At 52.9% G+C, this 18,888-nt stretch overlaps 1 protein-coding gene across 4 annotated transcripts in view; it reads right to left on the bottom strand.

Moving 5' to 3' along the window:
- Positions 1-4,206: 4,206 nt before the first annotated feature.
- The window catches only part of LOC306761508 (RAC-beta serine/threonine-protein kinase-like), a 36,221-nt gene continuing 21,539 nt past the window's right edge, over positions 4,207-18,888 (bottom strand). For 2 of the 4 annotated variants that reach the window (XM_079247704.1, XM_079247703.1), the window contains exons 9-13: positions 9,804-9,932; positions 9,071-9,285; positions 8,908-8,995; positions 4,890-4,992; positions 4,207-4,818 (exon numbers count right to left, since the gene is read on the bottom strand). In XM_079247704.1, the coding sequence (XP_079103830.1) occupies positions 4,739-4,818; positions 4,890-4,992; positions 8,908-8,995; positions 9,071-9,285; positions 9,804-9,932 (615 nt within the window). In that variant the 3' untranslated portion in view covers positions 4,207-4,738. Of the gene's footprint in view, positions 4,819-4,889; positions 4,993-8,907; positions 8,996-9,066; positions 9,286-9,803; positions 9,933-18,888 lie in introns of those variants that run through there. The other 2 variants (XM_079247705.1, XR_013771473.1) reach the window with 2 other exon arrangements.

Here is an 18,888-nt window from a genome sequence, read left to right as displayed (position 1 = left end):
TTTCCTGCTGGCATCCGGCTGGCGTCCGGCTGGTTTCCTGCTGGCTTCCGGCTGGTTTCCTGCTGGCGTCCGGCTGGTTTCCGGTTGGCGTCCGGCTGGTTTCCTGCTGGTTTCCTGCTGGCGTCCGGCTGGTTTCCGGTTGGCGTCCGGCTGGTTTCCTGCTGGTTTCCTGCTGGCGTCCGGCTGGTTTCCTGCTGGTTTCCGGCTGGTTTCCTGCTGGCGTCTGGCTGGTTTCCTGCTGGCGTCCGGCTGGTTTCCGGCTGGCGTCCGGCTGGATTCCTGCCGGCGTCCGGCTGGGTTCCTGCCGGCGTCTGGCTGGTTTCTGGCTGGTTTCCTGCTGGCGTCCGGCTGGTTTCCTGCTGGTTTCCGGCTGGTTTCCTGCTGGCGTCTGGCTGGTTTCCTGCTGGCGTCCGGCTGGTTTCCGGCTGGCGTCCGGCTGGATTCCTGCCGGCGTCCGGCTGGGTTCCTGCTGGCGTCTGGCTGGTTTCCTGCTGGCGTCCGGCTGGTTTCCTGCTGGCTTCCGGCTGGCGTCCGGCTGGGTTCCTGCTGGCGTCTGGCTGGTTTCTGGCTGGTTTCCTGCTGGCGTCCGGCTGGTTTCCTGCTGGCTTCCGGCTGGCGTCTGGCTGGTTTCCGGCTGGTTTCCGGCTGGCGTCCGGCTGGGTTCCTGCTGGTTTCCGGTTGGCGTCCGGCTGGTTTCTGGCTGGGTTCCGGCTGGTTTCCGGCTGGCGTCCGGCTGGTTTCCGGCTGGCGTCCGGCTGGGTTCCTGCTGGTTTCCGGCTGGTTTCCGGCTGGCGTCCGGCTGGTTTCCTGGAGCAACAGCCCAGTCCAGAATCGTGTGTGGCTTTAATGCAGTGCTGCCAGAAAGCTTCCCGTTCGACCTCCATCTTCATCCCACACACAGAGATTATTTGGATATTTCCATTTTGCACACAGTGAGATCTTCAGTTGTTTTTCTGAGATCGTTCCATAACTCGCTGTTTGACTCTGTGTCCCTGAAATGCAGATTTGATTTGCTCCTCCTAGTTTTGCAGCCTTTCATTCCTTCACTTTATTTATTCCAACCACTGGCGGACGTTTAGTTTTACAGACTAAGAATGTTTAACTCTGAAATTTTACCTCTATAGGCTCGACATGGTTGACTTTATTCCCTCCACATTCCATGCATGTTCACACCTGATCGTGCTTTTAGACGGCTACTTGGCAGAGAAACTCAAAGCCCCGTCCATCAGAGGCTCTGCAGAGAGATGAGACCAGACCGGCGACGGCGTCCTGCTCGGCTCTGGTCTGCAGAGCAACATCAGGATGGTCAGAATGAAAACACAAGGACATTTACAGACGCTTAAAACCATGTATTTCATTTCAATCTCATTCACAATTACATTTCCAGACATGAGCAGAGATGCACCAGGGTCAGAACCAGGAAGTGGCCTCAGCTTATCAGGTTGTCTTCTGGTTGTCTGCTTTAACTAACCCCGAGATCTGGGATCTCCCCCAGCTGGTCATCAGCCAGGTGATCCCCCTGAAAATCAACAAGAAGAAACTAAAACAAAAAGAACATTTGGGAAGAAATCCTGATGGCTGCCAGGGTTACCATGGAAACAGCTACTTCCTGTTCCCACGTCAGCCCAATGTCTGGACCCGCAGGCCCGTTGAAGCGTGTCCGGAGTCCAGGCCCGACTAAAAGCTGCTCTCCGACAGAAAGCAGCAGAAATTATTCTAGAACCGTCTTCTGAACACAGATGCTGTTTTTTTTGTCCCTGCAGGTATAATGACACACCCCCATCGCCGTGGTGACGTCCAGGATGGAAACCAGGGAAATGGTCTGAGGAGCAGCTTTAGCGTGTGATGTCACCACCTGGGGGGGGGGGGGGGGGAGGATTGTCTTACAGAAACGTGAACGGAGGTTAAAACTGAAATACCCGTAAACCTCCTTCACACAGGAAAAGTTCCTTCTTTCCTGACTCGTTTGAACTTTGGAGGAAGTTTCTACGTGAAGTTGTTGGACTCCAGAGCGAGCTGGCTCTCTGACCCAACAAAACAAAACTTCTTTTCAGCGGGAAAACGATGATAAAAACTGTAGATTGTAAACGACAAGAAGCCTCTGCAGCTTGTGGAGGGGAAACTATGACGCTAGTCAGGTGCCAAATACTGCATCACAGAATGAAAACTAAACATGTTCTAATACATAATTAATAACCTGATCAAGATCATTCAAGCAGGAGGAAGTTTTTATTCTTATTTTGAGCCTTTCATAAGATGGACAATAATCCTAAACAGTTTCATTTCCAACATAAACTATGTGTCCCCCCCACACGGGTCCAGCAGGCAGCCTCCACTGCGACCCCTTCAGGACCGACAAGTCCTCCAGACCGGCAACGTCTCCAACACGCCCGGCTCAGAGGACTGCCTTGTCACCAGGCTCCGCCCATCAGGTGACTTTAGGTGTGTTGGAGAAGGGATGGGAGCCCTGAGTGTCGACGTGGTCATTCCATCCTGATGATGGGACAGGAACGGTATTCCCATCGGATGAGCTGGGATGGATTCTACTTCCCACTGGACGCTCGACTGGATCAGAAATGCTTCATGAAAATGTTCTTCTCAGATAAAGGTGCCGACGTGTCCCCACAAGGTGGGATTCAAACCTTTGAACGTGGGATGAATGTGAAGATCCAGATGTCTTCAGTTTGATTGGCTCAGAGGAATCCGGCCTCTCCCAACTTCTCTCTCAGAAAGATGAAGATCCATGAAAGTCAGACACGTCTTCCTCGTTTCTTCCCCTGAGTTCATCTCAGACCTGAACCTCCGAACCACCAGAGGGTCCAGCATCAGTTGCCATGGTGATATAACCCAATCAGAAGAGAACCAGCATCACAATGCTGAAAATCCTGAGCAGAACCTGAAGCAACCTGAATCAGACAGACTCTGCTGGGAGGTCCAGACTCCGCCGGGAGGTCCAGACCCGCTGGGAGGTCCAGACTCCGCTGGGAGGTCCAGACCCAGGAGGTCCAGACCCGCTGGGAGGTCCAGACTCCGCTGGGAGGTCCAGACCCACTGGGAGGTCCAGACTCCGCTGGGAGGTCCAGACCCAGGAGGTCCAGACTCCGCTGGGAGGTCCAGACTCCGCTGGGAGGTCCAGACTCCGCTGGGAGGTCCAGACTCCGCTGGGAGGTCCAGACCCGCTGGGAGGTCCAGACTCCGCTGGGAGGTCCAGACCCAGGAGGTCCAGACCCGCTGGGAGGTCCAGACTCCGCTGGGAGGTCCAGACCCACTGGGAGGTCCAGACTCCGCTGGGAGGTCCAGACCCAGGAGGTCCAGACTCCGCTGGGAGGTCCAGACCCAGGAGGTCCAGACTCCGCTGGGAGGTCCAGACCCAGGAGGTCCAGACCCGCTGGGAGGTCCAGACCCAGGAGGTCCAGACCCACTGGGAGGTCCAGACTCCGCTGGGAGGTCCAGACCCACTGGGAGGTCCAGACTCCGCTGGGAGGTCCAGACCCACTGGGAGGTCCAGACTCCGCTGGGAGGTCCAGACCCAGGAGGTCCAGACTCCGCTGGGAGGTCCAGACCCAGGAGGTCCAGACCCGCTGGGAGGTCCAGACTCCGCTGGGAGGTCCAGACCCAGGAGGTCCAGACTCCGCTGGGAGGTCCAGACCCAGGAGGTCCAGACTCCGCTGGGAGGTCCAGACCCAGGAGGTCCAGACCCGCTGGGAGGTCCAGACCCAGGAGGTCCAGACCCACTGGGAGGTCCAGACTCCGCTGGGAGGTCCAGACCCACTGGGAGGTCCAGACCCAGGAGGTCCAGACTCCGCTGGGAGGTCCAGACCCAGGAGGTCCAGACTCCGCTGGGAGGTCCAGACCCAGGAGGTCCAGACTCCGCTGGGAGGTCCAGACCCAGGAGGTCCAGACTCCGCTGGGAGGTCCAGACCCAGGAGGTCCAGACCCGCTGGGAGGTCCAGACCCAGGAGGTCCAGACTCCGCTGGGAGGTCCAGACCCGCTGGGAGGTCCAGACCCAGGAGGTCCAGACTCCGCTGGGAGGTCCAGACCCGCTGGGAGGTCCAGACCCGCTGGGAGGTCCAGACCCAGGAGGTCCAGACTCCGCTGGGAGGTCCAGACCCGCTGGGAGGTCCAGACCCAGGAGGTCCAGACTCCGCTGGGAGGTCCAGACCCAGGAGGTCCAGACCCGCTGGGAGGTCCAGACCCAGGAGGTCCAGACCCGCTGGGAGGTCCAGACCCGCTGGGAGGTCCAGACCCGCTGGGAGGTCCAGACCCAGGAGGTCCAGACCCAGGAGGTCCAGACTCCGCTGGGAGGTCCAGACCCAGGAGGTCCAGACTCCGCTGGGAGGTCCAGACCCAGGAGGTCCAGACTCCGCTGGGAGGTCCAGACTCCGCTGGGAGGTCCAGACTCCGCTGGGAGGTCCAGACCCCAACGAATTTCCAACTTTCAGTTTTATATCATAAATCTGGAACGAGACTCCTGGAAGGACGAGACGACGCAGAAAAACAAGGAGAAATAACGGAAAGTAGCGTTACATGGAGGCGCACACTGTGCCGACTTCTGATTATGCTGACACACCCAGTCAGAGACCACAGAGTCCAGGACCACAGAGTCCAGGACCACAGTGGAACAAAACTACTGGAGGTTTTCCTTATTTCCTGTCAATAAAGATCAAGGAGAGAGAGTGTGTGTGTGTGTGTGTGTGTGTGTGTGGGGGGGGGGGGGGGGGGGGGGGGGGGGGGGTGTCACTCTCGTATGCTAGCAGAATAAGAGAACTGGGGGAAATGTGTTTCCTCTCCGGGATGGTCACAGTCCAGACTGTTATCTGAAAGAAAAGGCGACACAGGTCAAAGGTCAGAGGTCTCACAGCTGGAAGCTGAATTGAAGGTTACCTACACTTATCAGTAGGGGTGAGCGTGATGGTCTGCACTGTGAACTCCTCATCAAAGTACCGCGTGTCCGTCTCTGATGTGACTTGCGGTCTGAAGGGCGGGGTCAGCTTTGAGAGGAAGAGGAGGACGAAATGGTGACCAAAAACAGTTTGGATAAATTTCCTCTAATGAGACCACTGCAGGTAACAGATTTTACTTGTTTCTACTGGAAATTATGTTTTTTTTAACACAGATAAAACCTAATAATACCACTGTCTTTACCACTAACCCATCCTTCCTCATCCTGGCCGTTCTGTGGCTGCTGCTTCAGTCTGCCAGGTCCTGTTCATGTACGTATGTTGTTTGGCTACCCTTAGACTGGTTCTACTGGAATTCATCTCCTTCTGCTGGGACGCTGGCTCAGTGCGTTTGCATTACATTTTCTTTTTTAGCAAAGATTAGCAATATTTCTAAAGTTCGACAAAGAATAATTGCGATTTAGGTGTTATGAACATGTGAAATCTCGTACCGCTGATTTTACCAGAACTGCAGCTTATGCTATGTGTAATGAAATCACCGCTAATATGATCATCTAATGCAGAAAATGGATTTTATTTTCCCTCCTGGAGATGCTAAAACATAAATTACACTCGCTGTCACGACCTCATAGTCCCCTAGCGGAGCGTCTCCTAGCGGAGCGTCTCCTAGCGGAGCGTCTCCTAGCGGAGCGTCCCCTAGCGGAGCGTCTCCTACCGGAGCGTCTCCTAGCGGAGCGTCCCCTAGCGGAGCGTCTCCTAGCGGAGCGTCCCCTAGCGGAGCGTCCCCTAGCGGAGCGTCTCCTACCGGAGCGTCTCCTAGCGGAGCGTCCCCTAGCGGAGCGTCTCCTAGCGGAGCGTCCCCTAGCGGAGCGTCCCCTAGCGGAGCGTCCCCTAGCGGAGCGTCCCCTAGCGGAGCGTCTCCTAGCGGAGCGTCCCCTAGTGGAGCGTCCCATTATGGAGTGTCTCCTAGTGGAGTGTCTCCTAGTGGAGCGTCCCATTATGGAGTGTCTCCTAGTGGAGCGTCCCATTATGGAGTGTCTCCTAGTGGAGTGTCTCCTAGTGGAGCGTCCCATTATGGAGTGTCTCCTAGTGGAGTGTCTCCTAGTGGAGTGTCTCCTAGTGGAGCGTCCCATTATGGAGTGTCTCCTAGTGGAGTGTCTCCTAGTGGAGTGTCTCCTAGTGGAGCGTCCCATTATGGAGTGTCTCCTAGTGGAGTGTCTCCTAGTGGAGCGTCTCCTAGTGGAGCGGTAAATCGTGCATAACTGAAGTCCGCACGTTTGATCTACTGTGCCGGGAGGTGGAGATGTTGGCGGTGGCCATGCTGTCCCTGAAGGATGTCTGAGCGGAGACACTGGAGCATCCGGCTAACAGCAGCTAACTGTTAGAAAAGCTAGCTAATGCTAGTAATCACTGCTGGTTTAATCTCAAATAAAACAAACGGTGCAGTGAAACAGTAATATGATGGAAAAGATGCAAACAATATTTATATTTGCAATTAGCTAATAAAACGTCTAGATTTATTTTGCTCCCGGCTAATGCTGCTAGCTAATGACAAGCTAAACAATAGCGTTAGCTAACAATAACATTAGGAGCTCGTCTTATGTGTGATGCTGTTTCCTGCCAACATTTTTAGTGTATAAAACTGTACTTTTGTAATTACAATAAAGTTTAAAGATTAAAAAACCTTTAAGTTAAATTTATATTAGCTTGTTGAACAAATCCAAACAAGACTCGTGGCCAATCGGAGGGTTCTTCCTCTTCAGTGCTGCCAACCAGCGCAGAAGCACAGTTCTTTTTAGCGGAAGTTTGTGAAAATGAGCTGTTTTGCCCTAAGCCCGAACTCTGTAAAACTCATTTTTACACCCGGGAGCAACGCAGTAGTGCCTCCTTCTGCCTCCTCTTCTCTTTTGGTTCATTAGTCTCCATTGTTTACTCTGTTGTTTCTCTTAATTTGATGCGCACAACGGGACTCTCATCAGGACCGCCAAACCAACCAACCCCGTGACGTCACCATTGACGGTACGGCAAGATGGCAGCGCTCTTACTACAAAAGATAAAACTAAACTATGGTTTTCTTGTAAATGTTAATATTTTTCACGTTTGGAATATTATTATTGATGAGATGATGACTAAGTCTAGTAAATAATGTTAGTTTGCTTGACTGTTTCATTTCCACTTTAAATCTTATCAATATGTCTTTAGTGACAGGATATGTACCACAATCATTTAAAACTGCTGTAATCAAGCCTTTACTTAAAAAGCAATCTCTGGATCCAGAGGTGATAGCAAATTATAGACCTATATCTAACCTCCCGTTTATGTCCAAAATTCTGGAGAAAATAGTTTCAGCTCAGCTACATGCCCACCTGAGCAGAAATAATTTATGCGAGGAGTTTCAGTCAGGATTTAGAGCTCATCATAGCACTGAGACGGCATTGGTGAAAGTTACTAATGACCTTCTTATGGCCTCAGACAAAGGACTTGTGTCCGTACTTATCTTGCTTGATCTTAGTGCTGCATTTGATACAGTCGATCATAACATTCTGTTACAGAGACTAGAACAGGTGATTGGAATTACAGGTACAGCGTTAAGCTGGTTTAAATCATATTTATCTGATAGACTTCAGTTCGTTCATGTAAATGACAAGTCCTCCTCACAAACTACAGTAAGTCATGGAGTTCCTCAAGGTTCTGTACTTGGACCAATACTCTTCACGCTATATATGCTCCCTTTTGGCAAAATTATTAGACAGCATGGAATAAACTTTCATTGTTATGCAGATGATACTCAAATATACTTATCCTTTAAACCAGATGAAACAAATCAGCCCAATAGGCTACAAAATTGTCTCATAGACATAAAGACTTGGATGTCTAGAAATTTTCTCCTTTTAAACTCAGATAAGACTGAAGTCATTCTCTTTGGATCTGAAAAACTAAATTTTCCAGTTTTGTAATGAACCTGGATGGCATTACTTTAGCTTCCAGTGCTACAGTGAGAAACATTGGAGTAATATTTGACTCTGACCTGTCCTTTGGCCCACATATTAAGCAGGTTACTAAAACAGCCTTCTTTCATTTACGTAATATAGCCAAAATTAGGGACATTCTGTCTCAGATCTGTGGTCTGACCAACTGTATATCAACGATTTCATAGTTCCAACCACTTGGCTCTCAGACTGCAGGTCTCTAAGAGTGGACTGGGAGGCAGAGCCATCAGGCTTTTCTCCATGGAACCAGTCTGGGTTTGGAATGCTCACACCATCTCTACATTTAAGATCAGGCTCAGTATTGGATCATTCTTCTCTCAGCAGGTCGTCCTGGCTAAAAGCTGTGCTGCCTGTTGTCTTCTCCACCCAAACCCCAATGGGTCGAGGCAGATGGCGGTCGTCCTGAGTAAGTTTTGGACTGACGGAGTTACTTCCTGCATAAAAGGAGCTTTTCTTCTTTGCAGCACGCCACTCAGGATGGAGGACTGAACAGAAGTCAATATTAAACTGTTCGAACTTCTCTGCTGTAATATTTTTCCTGTCAATTTCCATGTTTGAATATTGATAAGATGAGAAAAATATTCATCTTTAAAGAGCCCTGACAGAACGAAGTAGTGAATTAGCGCTGTACAAACAAAGCTGCACTGAAGATCTTTGATGGGGGGGCCGCAGGAGGGCAACATTGGACAATGCTGAAGAGCAAAAGGTCTACGTCATAATTTCATTGTTACAAAAGGTCATCTGATGTGTGTTCATCCTGCATCATGTGTTCTAACCAGGCTAACAAGGCTAATCAGGTTACCCAGGCTACCAAGGCTAACGAGGCTAATCAGGTTAACCCTGCTAACCAGGCTAATCAGGTTAACCATGCTAACAAGGCTAACCCCCCTAATCAGGTTAACCATGCTAACGAGGCAAACCAGGCTAATCAGGTTAACCAGGCTAACCAGGTCAACGAGGCTACACAGGCCTTGAAGCCGTTTTCTGAGGTGATCCGCGTGACAAAGCATCGTACCTTCTTCTGTTCCACTTCCTGCCAGTTGATGGAGGTGAAGAATTTGTGGCTGGTTACTTCTTTGGCATCATTGGCCCCCCCCCCTAACCTGTCAGTGCAGAGCAGATCTTGGTGAAAAGAGGTTTGCAGGGTGAAGTCCCAGCAGCGCCTCCAGACCACCCACCTCTGTTTGGGGTCTTTCTTCAGCAGACCTGCCAGCAGCGACTTGGCCTCAGGCGACAGGTTTCTGGGGAAGCGGATTTCCTCCATGAGAATGAGTTCAAACAAGCGCTCGTGGTCCTGGTTGTAGAAAGGCAGGCGGCCACACATCATCTCATACATGACTACACCCAGACCCCACCAGTCCACGGCCCGGCCATAGTCGTTGTCCTCTAGGACCTGGAGGGACGACACAGTCTGGATGTGTCTGCATTTCATTATAACATGAGAAGAGACAGAAAGTCTTCAAGGTGCTGCTTTTCATCCTCCAGTAACCTCCTCCTAAACTTTACTAACAAAGTCATTCTGATGGTTACTTCCTCTTATTCCATCTTGGCGCTTCGGCCCTCTGCTGCCACTCAGTGGCAGAAATCTGTAGCCGCTTTGGGTTGTGTGAGAAAAGAACAAGCCTAGAAGCAACGCTGGAGGGAACCCAGAGTGCACAGAACCTCTGAGAACAACCAAAAGCTGCTGGATGATGCAGAGGAAGCTCTTCTTAACTAATTCAGACTTTTAGGTTTTTAATCTGTTGTTCATCTGAGGTTGCAGCTGCTGAATTTTAACACCTGATGAGGATGGGAGGCTTTTATCTGGACCTGACTCATCTGTCTGTGCTGCTGCCATCAAATCCAAACTGCGGGACACTTTCGCCAGAACGTCGGTGAAATTCAGCATGCAGGAAGGTGGGCGCTCCTTACCTCAGGTGCTAAATATTCAGGAGTCCCACAGAAGGTTTTCATGGTAGCATCTGGAGTAATGCCCTCCTTACACAGACCAAAGTCTGTGATCTTGATGTGTCCATCTTTGTCCAGCATTAGATTTTCTAGCTGTGAGACAGAAACAAGCTTGTAAAACACCTGAGAACAGTCCAGAACAGAAGCATGCTTTGCTGCAACAACCATGCTTATGAGTCGGATCCGCTGCAGATCCAGAGTCCCGCAGGGCTTCTCAGTTCCAAGACCAGGTCAAAGGCAACGGGAGGTTTCTGGACCGCAGTCCGGACCAGAATATCACCATGTCTAAATTAGCTGGAAGTTCGCAATACACCAAAATAAAGCCACTTATTCCATTTTCTACATCGCTAACCAGTCAGCACGACGACATATCAGTTCCCAGGACAGAACCAGCACTTCTGGATCAGTTTGCTGAGTTTCTTTAGGTCTCTGGTTCTGGTTCTGCTGCAGAGCAGGATGAACTCTCCCCACAGACTGACAGAAGATATGGAACATCTACTTCCTCCAGAAGTAGAGCCTGCTCTAGCCTTTCTTCTGGATGCTTCTAGATGTTGCATTTCTACTTCAGCTGAGCTCCAGGCTGCTGGTATCCCTCCACCTCTTCTCCAGGCTGCTGGTATCCCTCCACCTCTTCTCCAGGCTGCTGGTATCCCTCCACCTCTTCTCAAGGCTGCTGGTATCCCTCCACCTCTTCTCCAGGCTGCTGGTATCCCTCCACCTCTTCTCAAGGCTGCTGGTATCCCTCCACCTCTTCTCCAGGCTGCTGGTATCCCTCCACCTCTTCTCCAGGCTGCTGGTATCCCTCCACCTCTTCTCCAGGCTGCTGGTATCCCTCCACCTCTTCTCAAGGCTGCTGGTATCCCTCCACCTCTTCTCTGTAGACCAGCAGGAACTCCTGGTCTACAGAGATCCCTTCAGCTTTGTGTATTTTGCAAACATCGAGTCTGATCGCCACAATCCACATGTATTATTCAAAATATTGATTCAGTTCTAGATGCCCCACAGCCTGCTGGCTTGGAGGCATCTTCTGTGACTTGCAGCTTCCTGTTTTTTATTGATAAGGTTGCTCCTGCAAGGACTCATGTCTTCACCTGCATCTGACTCCTCTGTCTCTGTTCCCTGCTCTGCAGCTCTTCAGAAGTTTGAGCCGGTATCCTGATCATTTTTGGAAGAGTTGATTGGTGATGTTAAGCCATCGGGTTCTCCCCATCAAGTCGTTCCTCCTGGTCTTTCCTAGTGTTGGGAAGACAGTTCTTGAAATTGTAAACAGTAGTCTGTCCTCTGGAGTTGTTCCATTAAGTTTTAGACATGCTGTGGTCCAGCCCCTACTTAAACCTGGCCTGGACAGCAGCGTGCTGGCCAACTTCAGACCCATCTCTAGACTGCCTATTATTTCTAAAATCTTACAAGAAGTCGTCTATACTCAACTCAAGCTGTTTTTAGAGGAACATGATGTTCTGGAAGTGTTTCAGTCTGGTTTTAAAACGTTACACAGCACCGAGTCAGCTTTGATAAAAGTATTTAATGACATTCTCATAGCAAACGACTCTGGTGATTATACAATACTTATTTTATTGGACTTGACACTGCTGATCACAACACTTTAGACCAGGCGTGTCAAAGTCTAATTCGCAGAGGGCCAAAATTAACAGGAGGAACAAAGTTGAGGGCCAAACTCATTTTTTTATTCAGAAAGTGACGGCTATTATTCATGTTTTCATGATCTTTGGTATGTGCTGCTGAACATGGAGAGCATTTGCTCAGCTTGGGCTCGGAGTCGGGCAGCGTGTCGGGGAGGTCAGGTGGAAACTGTGCAGCTCCAACAGAGTCATACTATGACTTGAGCGTGTCATCACACTGTAGCTCAATAAGCTCCATTTGGAGGCTGGTTGGTGCGCTTTTCACTTCAACAGCAAACCAGTCGCTAAAAAGTTCAAATCTACATTTTTTGGCTCCAAGTCGGCAGATTGTCGGGTAAATTCAGCGCTAAGTAGACCGAGGTTTTCAGCAAACTGTGCAGAAGGCAACACGGCGGTAGAGGTCTGCTCTCTCGTGACTCGGCAGCACAAACGATGAGCCAGGTTTCCTCGCTGCAACGGACTCTCCCACAAGCACAACTTGGTTCTAAAAGCCCTCACGGCGTTGTCATAGTGATGACGTGCACGCACCCTGAAGCTGCAGATTGAGCACATCGAAGTGGTTTTCCAGTCCGGGGTCTAGCTCACCAAGACAGCATTGTGGGATTGGTCGTGTTAGGGGTGCGCTGTGTAATGGATCGGTGGGCCAGACGTAACACATATTGGAAATCATCTCGCGGGCCAATGCCTGAGTTTGACATGTATGCTTTAGTGGCTGGGTTATGCCACCTACTGGGTATCTGTGGTACTGAACCGGAGTGGTTCAAGTCTTATCTGTCTGACAGAAGCATGAGTGTGAGTTTAGGAAATGTTGAATCCAGCTCCACTTGCTTATGGGATTCCACAGGGGTCGATTTTAGGGCCCTTGCTTTTCTCTCTGTATTTACTGCCCCTGGGATCAATCCTGAGAAGGCATGGCATCATTTCACTTTTATGCTGATGATAGTCAGATATACATGCCTCTTAAAATGAAAAACGCTTCTCCATTGGTCCTCTTCTAGCATGTCTGGAAGACATCAAAGCCTGGTTGGCTCTAACTTCCTGCATCTTAATGAAGAAAAAAACTGTAAAGTAATGGCGGTTTGGTCCCAGTGGAGCTTGTGAACCCCTGCCTGTTGATTTTGGCCCGTCGGCAGGTTTTTTTTTTAAAGACAACAGTATCAAACTTGGGTTTTAAGATAGACAGTGATTTTAAACTGTTCTGTAGTAAAGTCCAGCTTTTTCCACATCAGACAGCTGGCTAAAGTCAAACCTTTTCCTGCACAGCAGCACTTAGAAACAGTAATCCTGCCTTCGTTACATCTCGGCTGGATTACTGTAACGCCCTTTATGTCGCGGTGAGCCAGTCCTCCCTCGCACGTGCAGAACGCAGCTGCTCGCCTCCTAACTGCAGTACGTAAGAGGGTGCACATAACACCTATTCTGACCTCCCTCCACTGGCTGCCAGGGACCTACAGGATTCATTTTAAGATTATTTTTTTTGTTTTTAAATCTTTAAATGGAGGCCCCTCCTCCCCTCTCTGAGCTCCTTCACCCCTGCTCTCCTGCCTCAGGACAACCTGCTGCTCCTGGACGTACCGAGGTCCGAACAGAAGCTCAGAGGGGATCAGAGCTTTTTTTGTTACCGGTTCTAAAGTGTGGAATGGCTCCACATGAGACAAGCCTCCTCCCTGTCCATGTTTAAAACTCATCTGAAAACCTATTTTTATTCCTTTCCTTTAACCCAACGTAAGGCAGTTCCGGTCAGTGTGCTTTAGTTTATTTTTATTATTGGTTTTATTTACTATTTAATCAGTTTGTTTTATTGTCTTACTTCCTTGTTCCTTGTGTGACCTCTTGTTTTATTGTGTTATTTGTTTGCATTTGAACTGTTTTCTTCTGTTTTTATTTTGGCCGACTGTGTACAGCACTTTGTTTCGATTGGTTGTTTTTCAGGGCTTTATAAATAAAGTTGAGTTGAGTAAGCGCTGCTATTCGTCAGATTTTCTCGTCTGTTACAGGAAGTGTTGGATGAGGAAACCGAGGATCAGATCTGCTCTCCAAATCCAATGGCACGCTCAAACCAAGATGGCAGTCCTTCTTTCTGACGTTCGTTCCTCGCTCGGCTTAGATGGAAGAAAAAGTGGATGTTTTATCTCCGTGGTGGAAACATCATCATCATCATCATCATCATCCGCTTTATTCCGATACGCACTGATCCCTCCAGTTCTGACTGGTTAAACCCAGATGATGGTTATTAGAGGTGGAAGAAACAGCCGTTTCCTGGATGCTGCGAAATGCCGAATGGGACGACTGGGACAGGGACGACTCGGACGACTGGGACTGGGACGACTGGGTTTGGGACGACTGGGGCTGGGACTGGAACAACTGGGTCTGAGACTGGGACGACTGGGTTTGGGACGACTGGGGCTGGGACTGGGACGACTGGGTCTGAGACTGGGACGACTGGGCTTGGGACGACTGGGGCTGAGACTGGGACGACTGGGACAACTGGGTTTGGGACGACTGGGGCTGGGACTGGAACAACTGGGTCTGAGACTGGGACGACTGGGCTTGGGACGACTGGGGCTGGGACTGGGACGACTGGGACAACTGGGTTTGGGACGACTGGGGCTGGGACTGGGACGACTGGGATAACAGGGTTTGGGACAACTGTGACGACTGGGGCTGGGACGGCTGGGACTGGGACGACTGGGTCTGGGACGACTGGGACGACTGGGACTGGGACGACTCGGACGACTGGGTTTGCGACAACTGGGACTGGGACGACTGGGACTGGGACGACTGGGTTTGGGACGCCCGGGACGACTGGGGCTGGGACTGGGACGACTGGGTTTGGGACGCCTGGGACGACTGGGGCTGGGACTGGGACGACTGGGTTTGGGACGCCTGGGGCTGGGACGACTGGGTTCGGGACGACTGGGACGACAGGGTTTGGGACAACTGGGTTTGGGATGACTGGGACGACTGGGTTTGGGACAACTGGGTTTGGGATGACTGGGACGACTGGGTTTGGGACAACTGGGTTTGGGACGACTGGGACGACAGGGTTTGGGACAACTGGGTTTGGGACGACTGGAACGACAGGGTTTGGGACAACTGGGGCTGGGACTGGAACAACTGGGTCTGAGACTGGGACGGCTGGGACTGGGACGACTGGGTTTGGGACGACTGGGGCTGGGACTGGGACAACTGGGTTTGGGACAACTGTGACGACTGGGGCTGGGACGGCTGGGACTGGGACGACTGGGTTTGGGACTGGGACGACTGGGACAACTGGGTTTGGGACAACTGTGACGACTGGGGCTGGGACGGCTGGGACTGGGACGACTGGGGCTGGGACGGCTGGGACTGGGACGACTGGGTCTGGGACGACTGGGACTGGGACGTCTCGGACGACTGGGTTTGCGACAACTGGGACTGGGACGACTGGGTTTGGGACGCCTGGGGCTGGGACTGGGACGACTGCGTTTGGGACGCCTGGGGCTGGGACGACTGGGTTCGGGACGACTGGGACGACAGGGTTTGGGACAACTGGGTTTGGGATGACTGGGACGACTGGGTTTGGGACAACTGGGTTTGGGACGACTGGGACGACAGGGTTTGGGACAACTGGGTTTGGGACGACTTGAACGACAGGGTTTGGGACAACTGGGGCTGGGACTGGAACAACTGGGTCTGAGACTGGGACGGCTGGGACTGGGACGACTGGGTTTGGGACGACTGGGGCTGGGACTGGGACGACTGGGACAACTGGGTTTGGGACGACTGGGGCTGGGACTGGGACGACTGGGACAACTGGGTTTGGGACAACTGTGACGACTGGGGCTGGGACGACTGGGGCTGGGACGGCTGGGACTGGGACGACTGGGTTTGGGACTGGGACGACTGGGACAAATGGGTTTGGGGCAACTGTGACGACTGGGGCTGGGACGACTGGGGCTGGGACGGCTGGGACTGGGACGACTGGGGCTGGGACGGCTGGGACTGGGACGACTGGGTCTGGGACGACTGGGACAGGGACGTCTCGGACGACTGGGTTTGCGACAACTGGGACTGGGACGACTGGGACTGGGACGCCTGGGACTGGGACGACTGCGTTTGGGACGCCTGGGACGCCTGGGGCTGGGACGACTGGGTTCGGGACGACTGGGACGACAGGGTTTGGGACAACTGGGTTTGGGATGACTGGGACGACTGGGTTTGGGACAACTGGGTTTGGGACGACTGGGACGACAGGGTTTGGGACAACTGGGTTTGGGACGACTGGAACGACAGGGTTTGGGACAACTGGGGCTGGGACTGGAACAACTGGGTCTGAGACTGGGACGACTGGGACAACTGGGTTTGGGACGACTGGGGCTGGGACGACTGGGACAACTGGGTTTGGGACAACTGTGACGACTGGGGCTGGGACGACTGGGGCTGGGACTGGGACGACTGGTTTGGGACAACTGGGAAGACTGGGACAACTGGAACGACTGGGACAACTGGGTTTGGGACGACTGGGACTGGGACGACTGGGACTGGGACGACTGGGATGACTGGGGCTGGGATGGCTGGGACTGGGACGACTGGGTTTTGGGACGACTGGGACTGGGACAACTGGGACTGAGACTGGGACGGCTGGGACTGCGACGACTGGGGCTGGGACTGGGACGACTGGGTTTGGGACAACTGTTACGACTGGGACTGGGACAACTGGGACTGAGACTGGGACGGCTGGGACTGGGACGACTGGGGCTGGGACTGGGACGACTGGGTTTGGGACAACTGTGACGACTGGGACTGGAACTGGGACGGCTGGGACTGGGACGACTTGGTTTGGGACGACTGCGATGACTGGGGCTGGGACTAGGACGATTGGGTTTGGGACAAATGGGAAGACTGGGACAAATGGAACGACTGGGACAACTGGGTTTGGGACGACTGGGACGGGGACAACTGGGACTGGGACGATTGGGGCTGGGACGACTGGGACTTGGACGACTGGGTTTGGGACGACTGGGTTTGGGACGACTGGGGCTGGGACTGGGACAACTGGGACTGAGACTGGGACGGCTGGGACTGGGACTGGAACTGGGAGGACTGGGTTTGGGACAACTGGGACGACTGGGCTTGGGACGACTGGGGCTGGGACGACTGGGATGACAGGGTTTGGGACGAATGGGACAACTGGGACGGTTCGTCCCGATTTTATTACGACACGATGAGGAACACGAGACAGGAAGTAGATTTTGCTCGGGCCGCGTATGCACTGAAGCTAGCTAGTGGAAGAAGTTGAGCTTCCTGTGAGGTGAACGTAGGACGTGTCAAAGTAGGAGGTGTGAAGGTAGGAGGTGTGAAAGTAGGAGGTGTGAACGGAACGTACGAGGCACGAATGTAGGAGGCGTGAATGGAATGTATGAGGTGTGAACGTAGGAGGCACGAATGTAGGAGGCGTGAATGGAATGTATGAGGTGTGAACATAGGAGGCGCGAACGTAGGAGGCATGAATGGAATGTAGGAGGCGTGAATGGAATGTAGGAAGTGTGAACGTAGCAGGCGCGAACGTAGGAGGCGTGAAAGTAGGAGGCGCGGAAGTAGGAGGCGCGAATGTAGGAGGTGTGAATGGAACACAGGAGGTGTGAAAGCAGGAGGTGTGAACGTAGTGAACATAGGAGGCGCAAATGTAGGACGTGCGAACGTAGGAGGCGCGAATGGAACGTAGGAGGCGTGAACATCGGAGGCGGGAATGTAGGAGGCGTGAACATAGGAGGCGCGAACGTAGGAGGTGCAAACGTAGGAGGTGCAAATGTAAGAGGTGCAAACGTAGGAGGTGCAAACGTAGGAGACGCGAACGTAGGAGGCGTGAACGTCGAAGGCGCGAATGTAGGAGGCGTGAATGGAACGTAGGAGGCGTGAACATAGGAGGCGTGAATGGAACATAGGAGGTATGAACATAAGAGGCGCGAATGTAGGAGGTGCGGACGTAGGAGGTGCGAACGTAGGAGACGTGAACGTAGGAGGCGTGAATGGAACGTAGAAGGCGTGAACATAGGAGGCGGGAATGGAACGTAGGAGGTGTGAACATAGGAGGTGCATACGTAGGAGGCGTGAACGTAGGAGGCGTGTACGTAGGAGATGCGAACGTAGGAGGCGTGAATGGAACGTAGGAGGTGTGAACATAGGAGGCACGAACGTAGGAGGCGCGAACGTAGAAGGCGTGAACGTAGGAGGCATGAACGTAGGAGGCGCGAACGTAGGAGGCGTGAACGTAGGAGGCGTGAACATAGGAGGCGCAAACGTAGGAGGCGCGAATGTAGGAGGCGTGAATGGATGTAGACCAGTTCTGGTGGGGGGCTTGTCTGGGTACACACAACCGGTTCTGGGTGGGGTGTGTCTCAGGGTAAACACAACCGGTTCTGGGTGGGGTGTGTCTCTGGGTAAACACAACCGGCACCGGGTGGGGGGCGTGTCTGGGTAAACACAACCGGCACAGGGTGGGGGGCGTGTCTCGGTAAACACAATCGGCACTGGGTGTGGGGCGTGTCTGGGTAAACACAACTGGCTCTGGGTGGGGGGCGTGTCTGGGTAAACACAACCGGTTCTGGGTGGGGTGTGTCTCAGGGTAAACACAACTGGTTCTGGGTGGGGGCGTGTCTGGGTAAACACAACCGGTTCTGGGTGGGGTGTGTCTCAGGGTAAACACAACTGGTTCTGGGTGGGGGCGTGTCTGGGTAAACACCACCGGTTCTGGGTGGGGGGGGCGTGTCTGGGTAAACACAACTGGTTCTGGGTGGGGGCGTGTCTGGGTAAACACATCCGGCACCGGGTGGGGGGCGTGTCTGGGTAAACACAACCGGTCCTGGGTGGGGGGCGTGTCTGGGTAAACACAACCGGTTCTGGGTGGGGGGCGTGTCTGGGTAAACACAACCGGTTCTGGGTGGGGGGCGTGTCTGGGTAAACACAACCGGCACCGGGTGGGGGGCGTGTCTGGGTAAACACAACTGGCTCTGGGTGGGGGGCGTGTCTGGGTAAACACAACCGGCTCTGGGTGGGGGGCGTGTCTGGATAAACACAACCGGTTCTGGGTGGGGGGCGTGTCTGGGTAAACACAACCGGTTCTGGGTGGGGGGCGTGTCTTGGTAAACACAACCGGTTCTGGGTGGGGGGCGTGTCTGGGTAAACACAACCGGTTCTGGGTGGGGGGCGTGACTGTTGGTCAGACATGGAGGAGCTGATCGACCCAAAACAGCCATGTTTTGAGCTGACCAACGAGGACCAATAGACCAACAGCCTTAACCAATAGATGAGCTTGTTTTCTTCCTCGTCAGCTGTCACGACAAATGGCAGAAGGTTTGAAGCACTTTAGACATGTTTCTTCTGGTGCCGTCAGCTTCCTTCGGAGTCCACACGGAGACCAACACTGG

The sequence above is a fragment of the Telmatherina bonti genome (genome assembly GCF_933228915.1).
Source record: "Telmatherina bonti genome assembly, chromosome: 10".
Taxonomy (NCBI): domain Eukaryota; kingdom Metazoa; phylum Chordata; class Actinopteri; order Atheriniformes; family Telmatherinidae; genus Telmatherina; species Telmatherina bonti.
The sequence above is the reverse complement of the archived record's forward strand: the minus strand, read 5'-3'. Positions and strand labels throughout refer to the sequence as shown.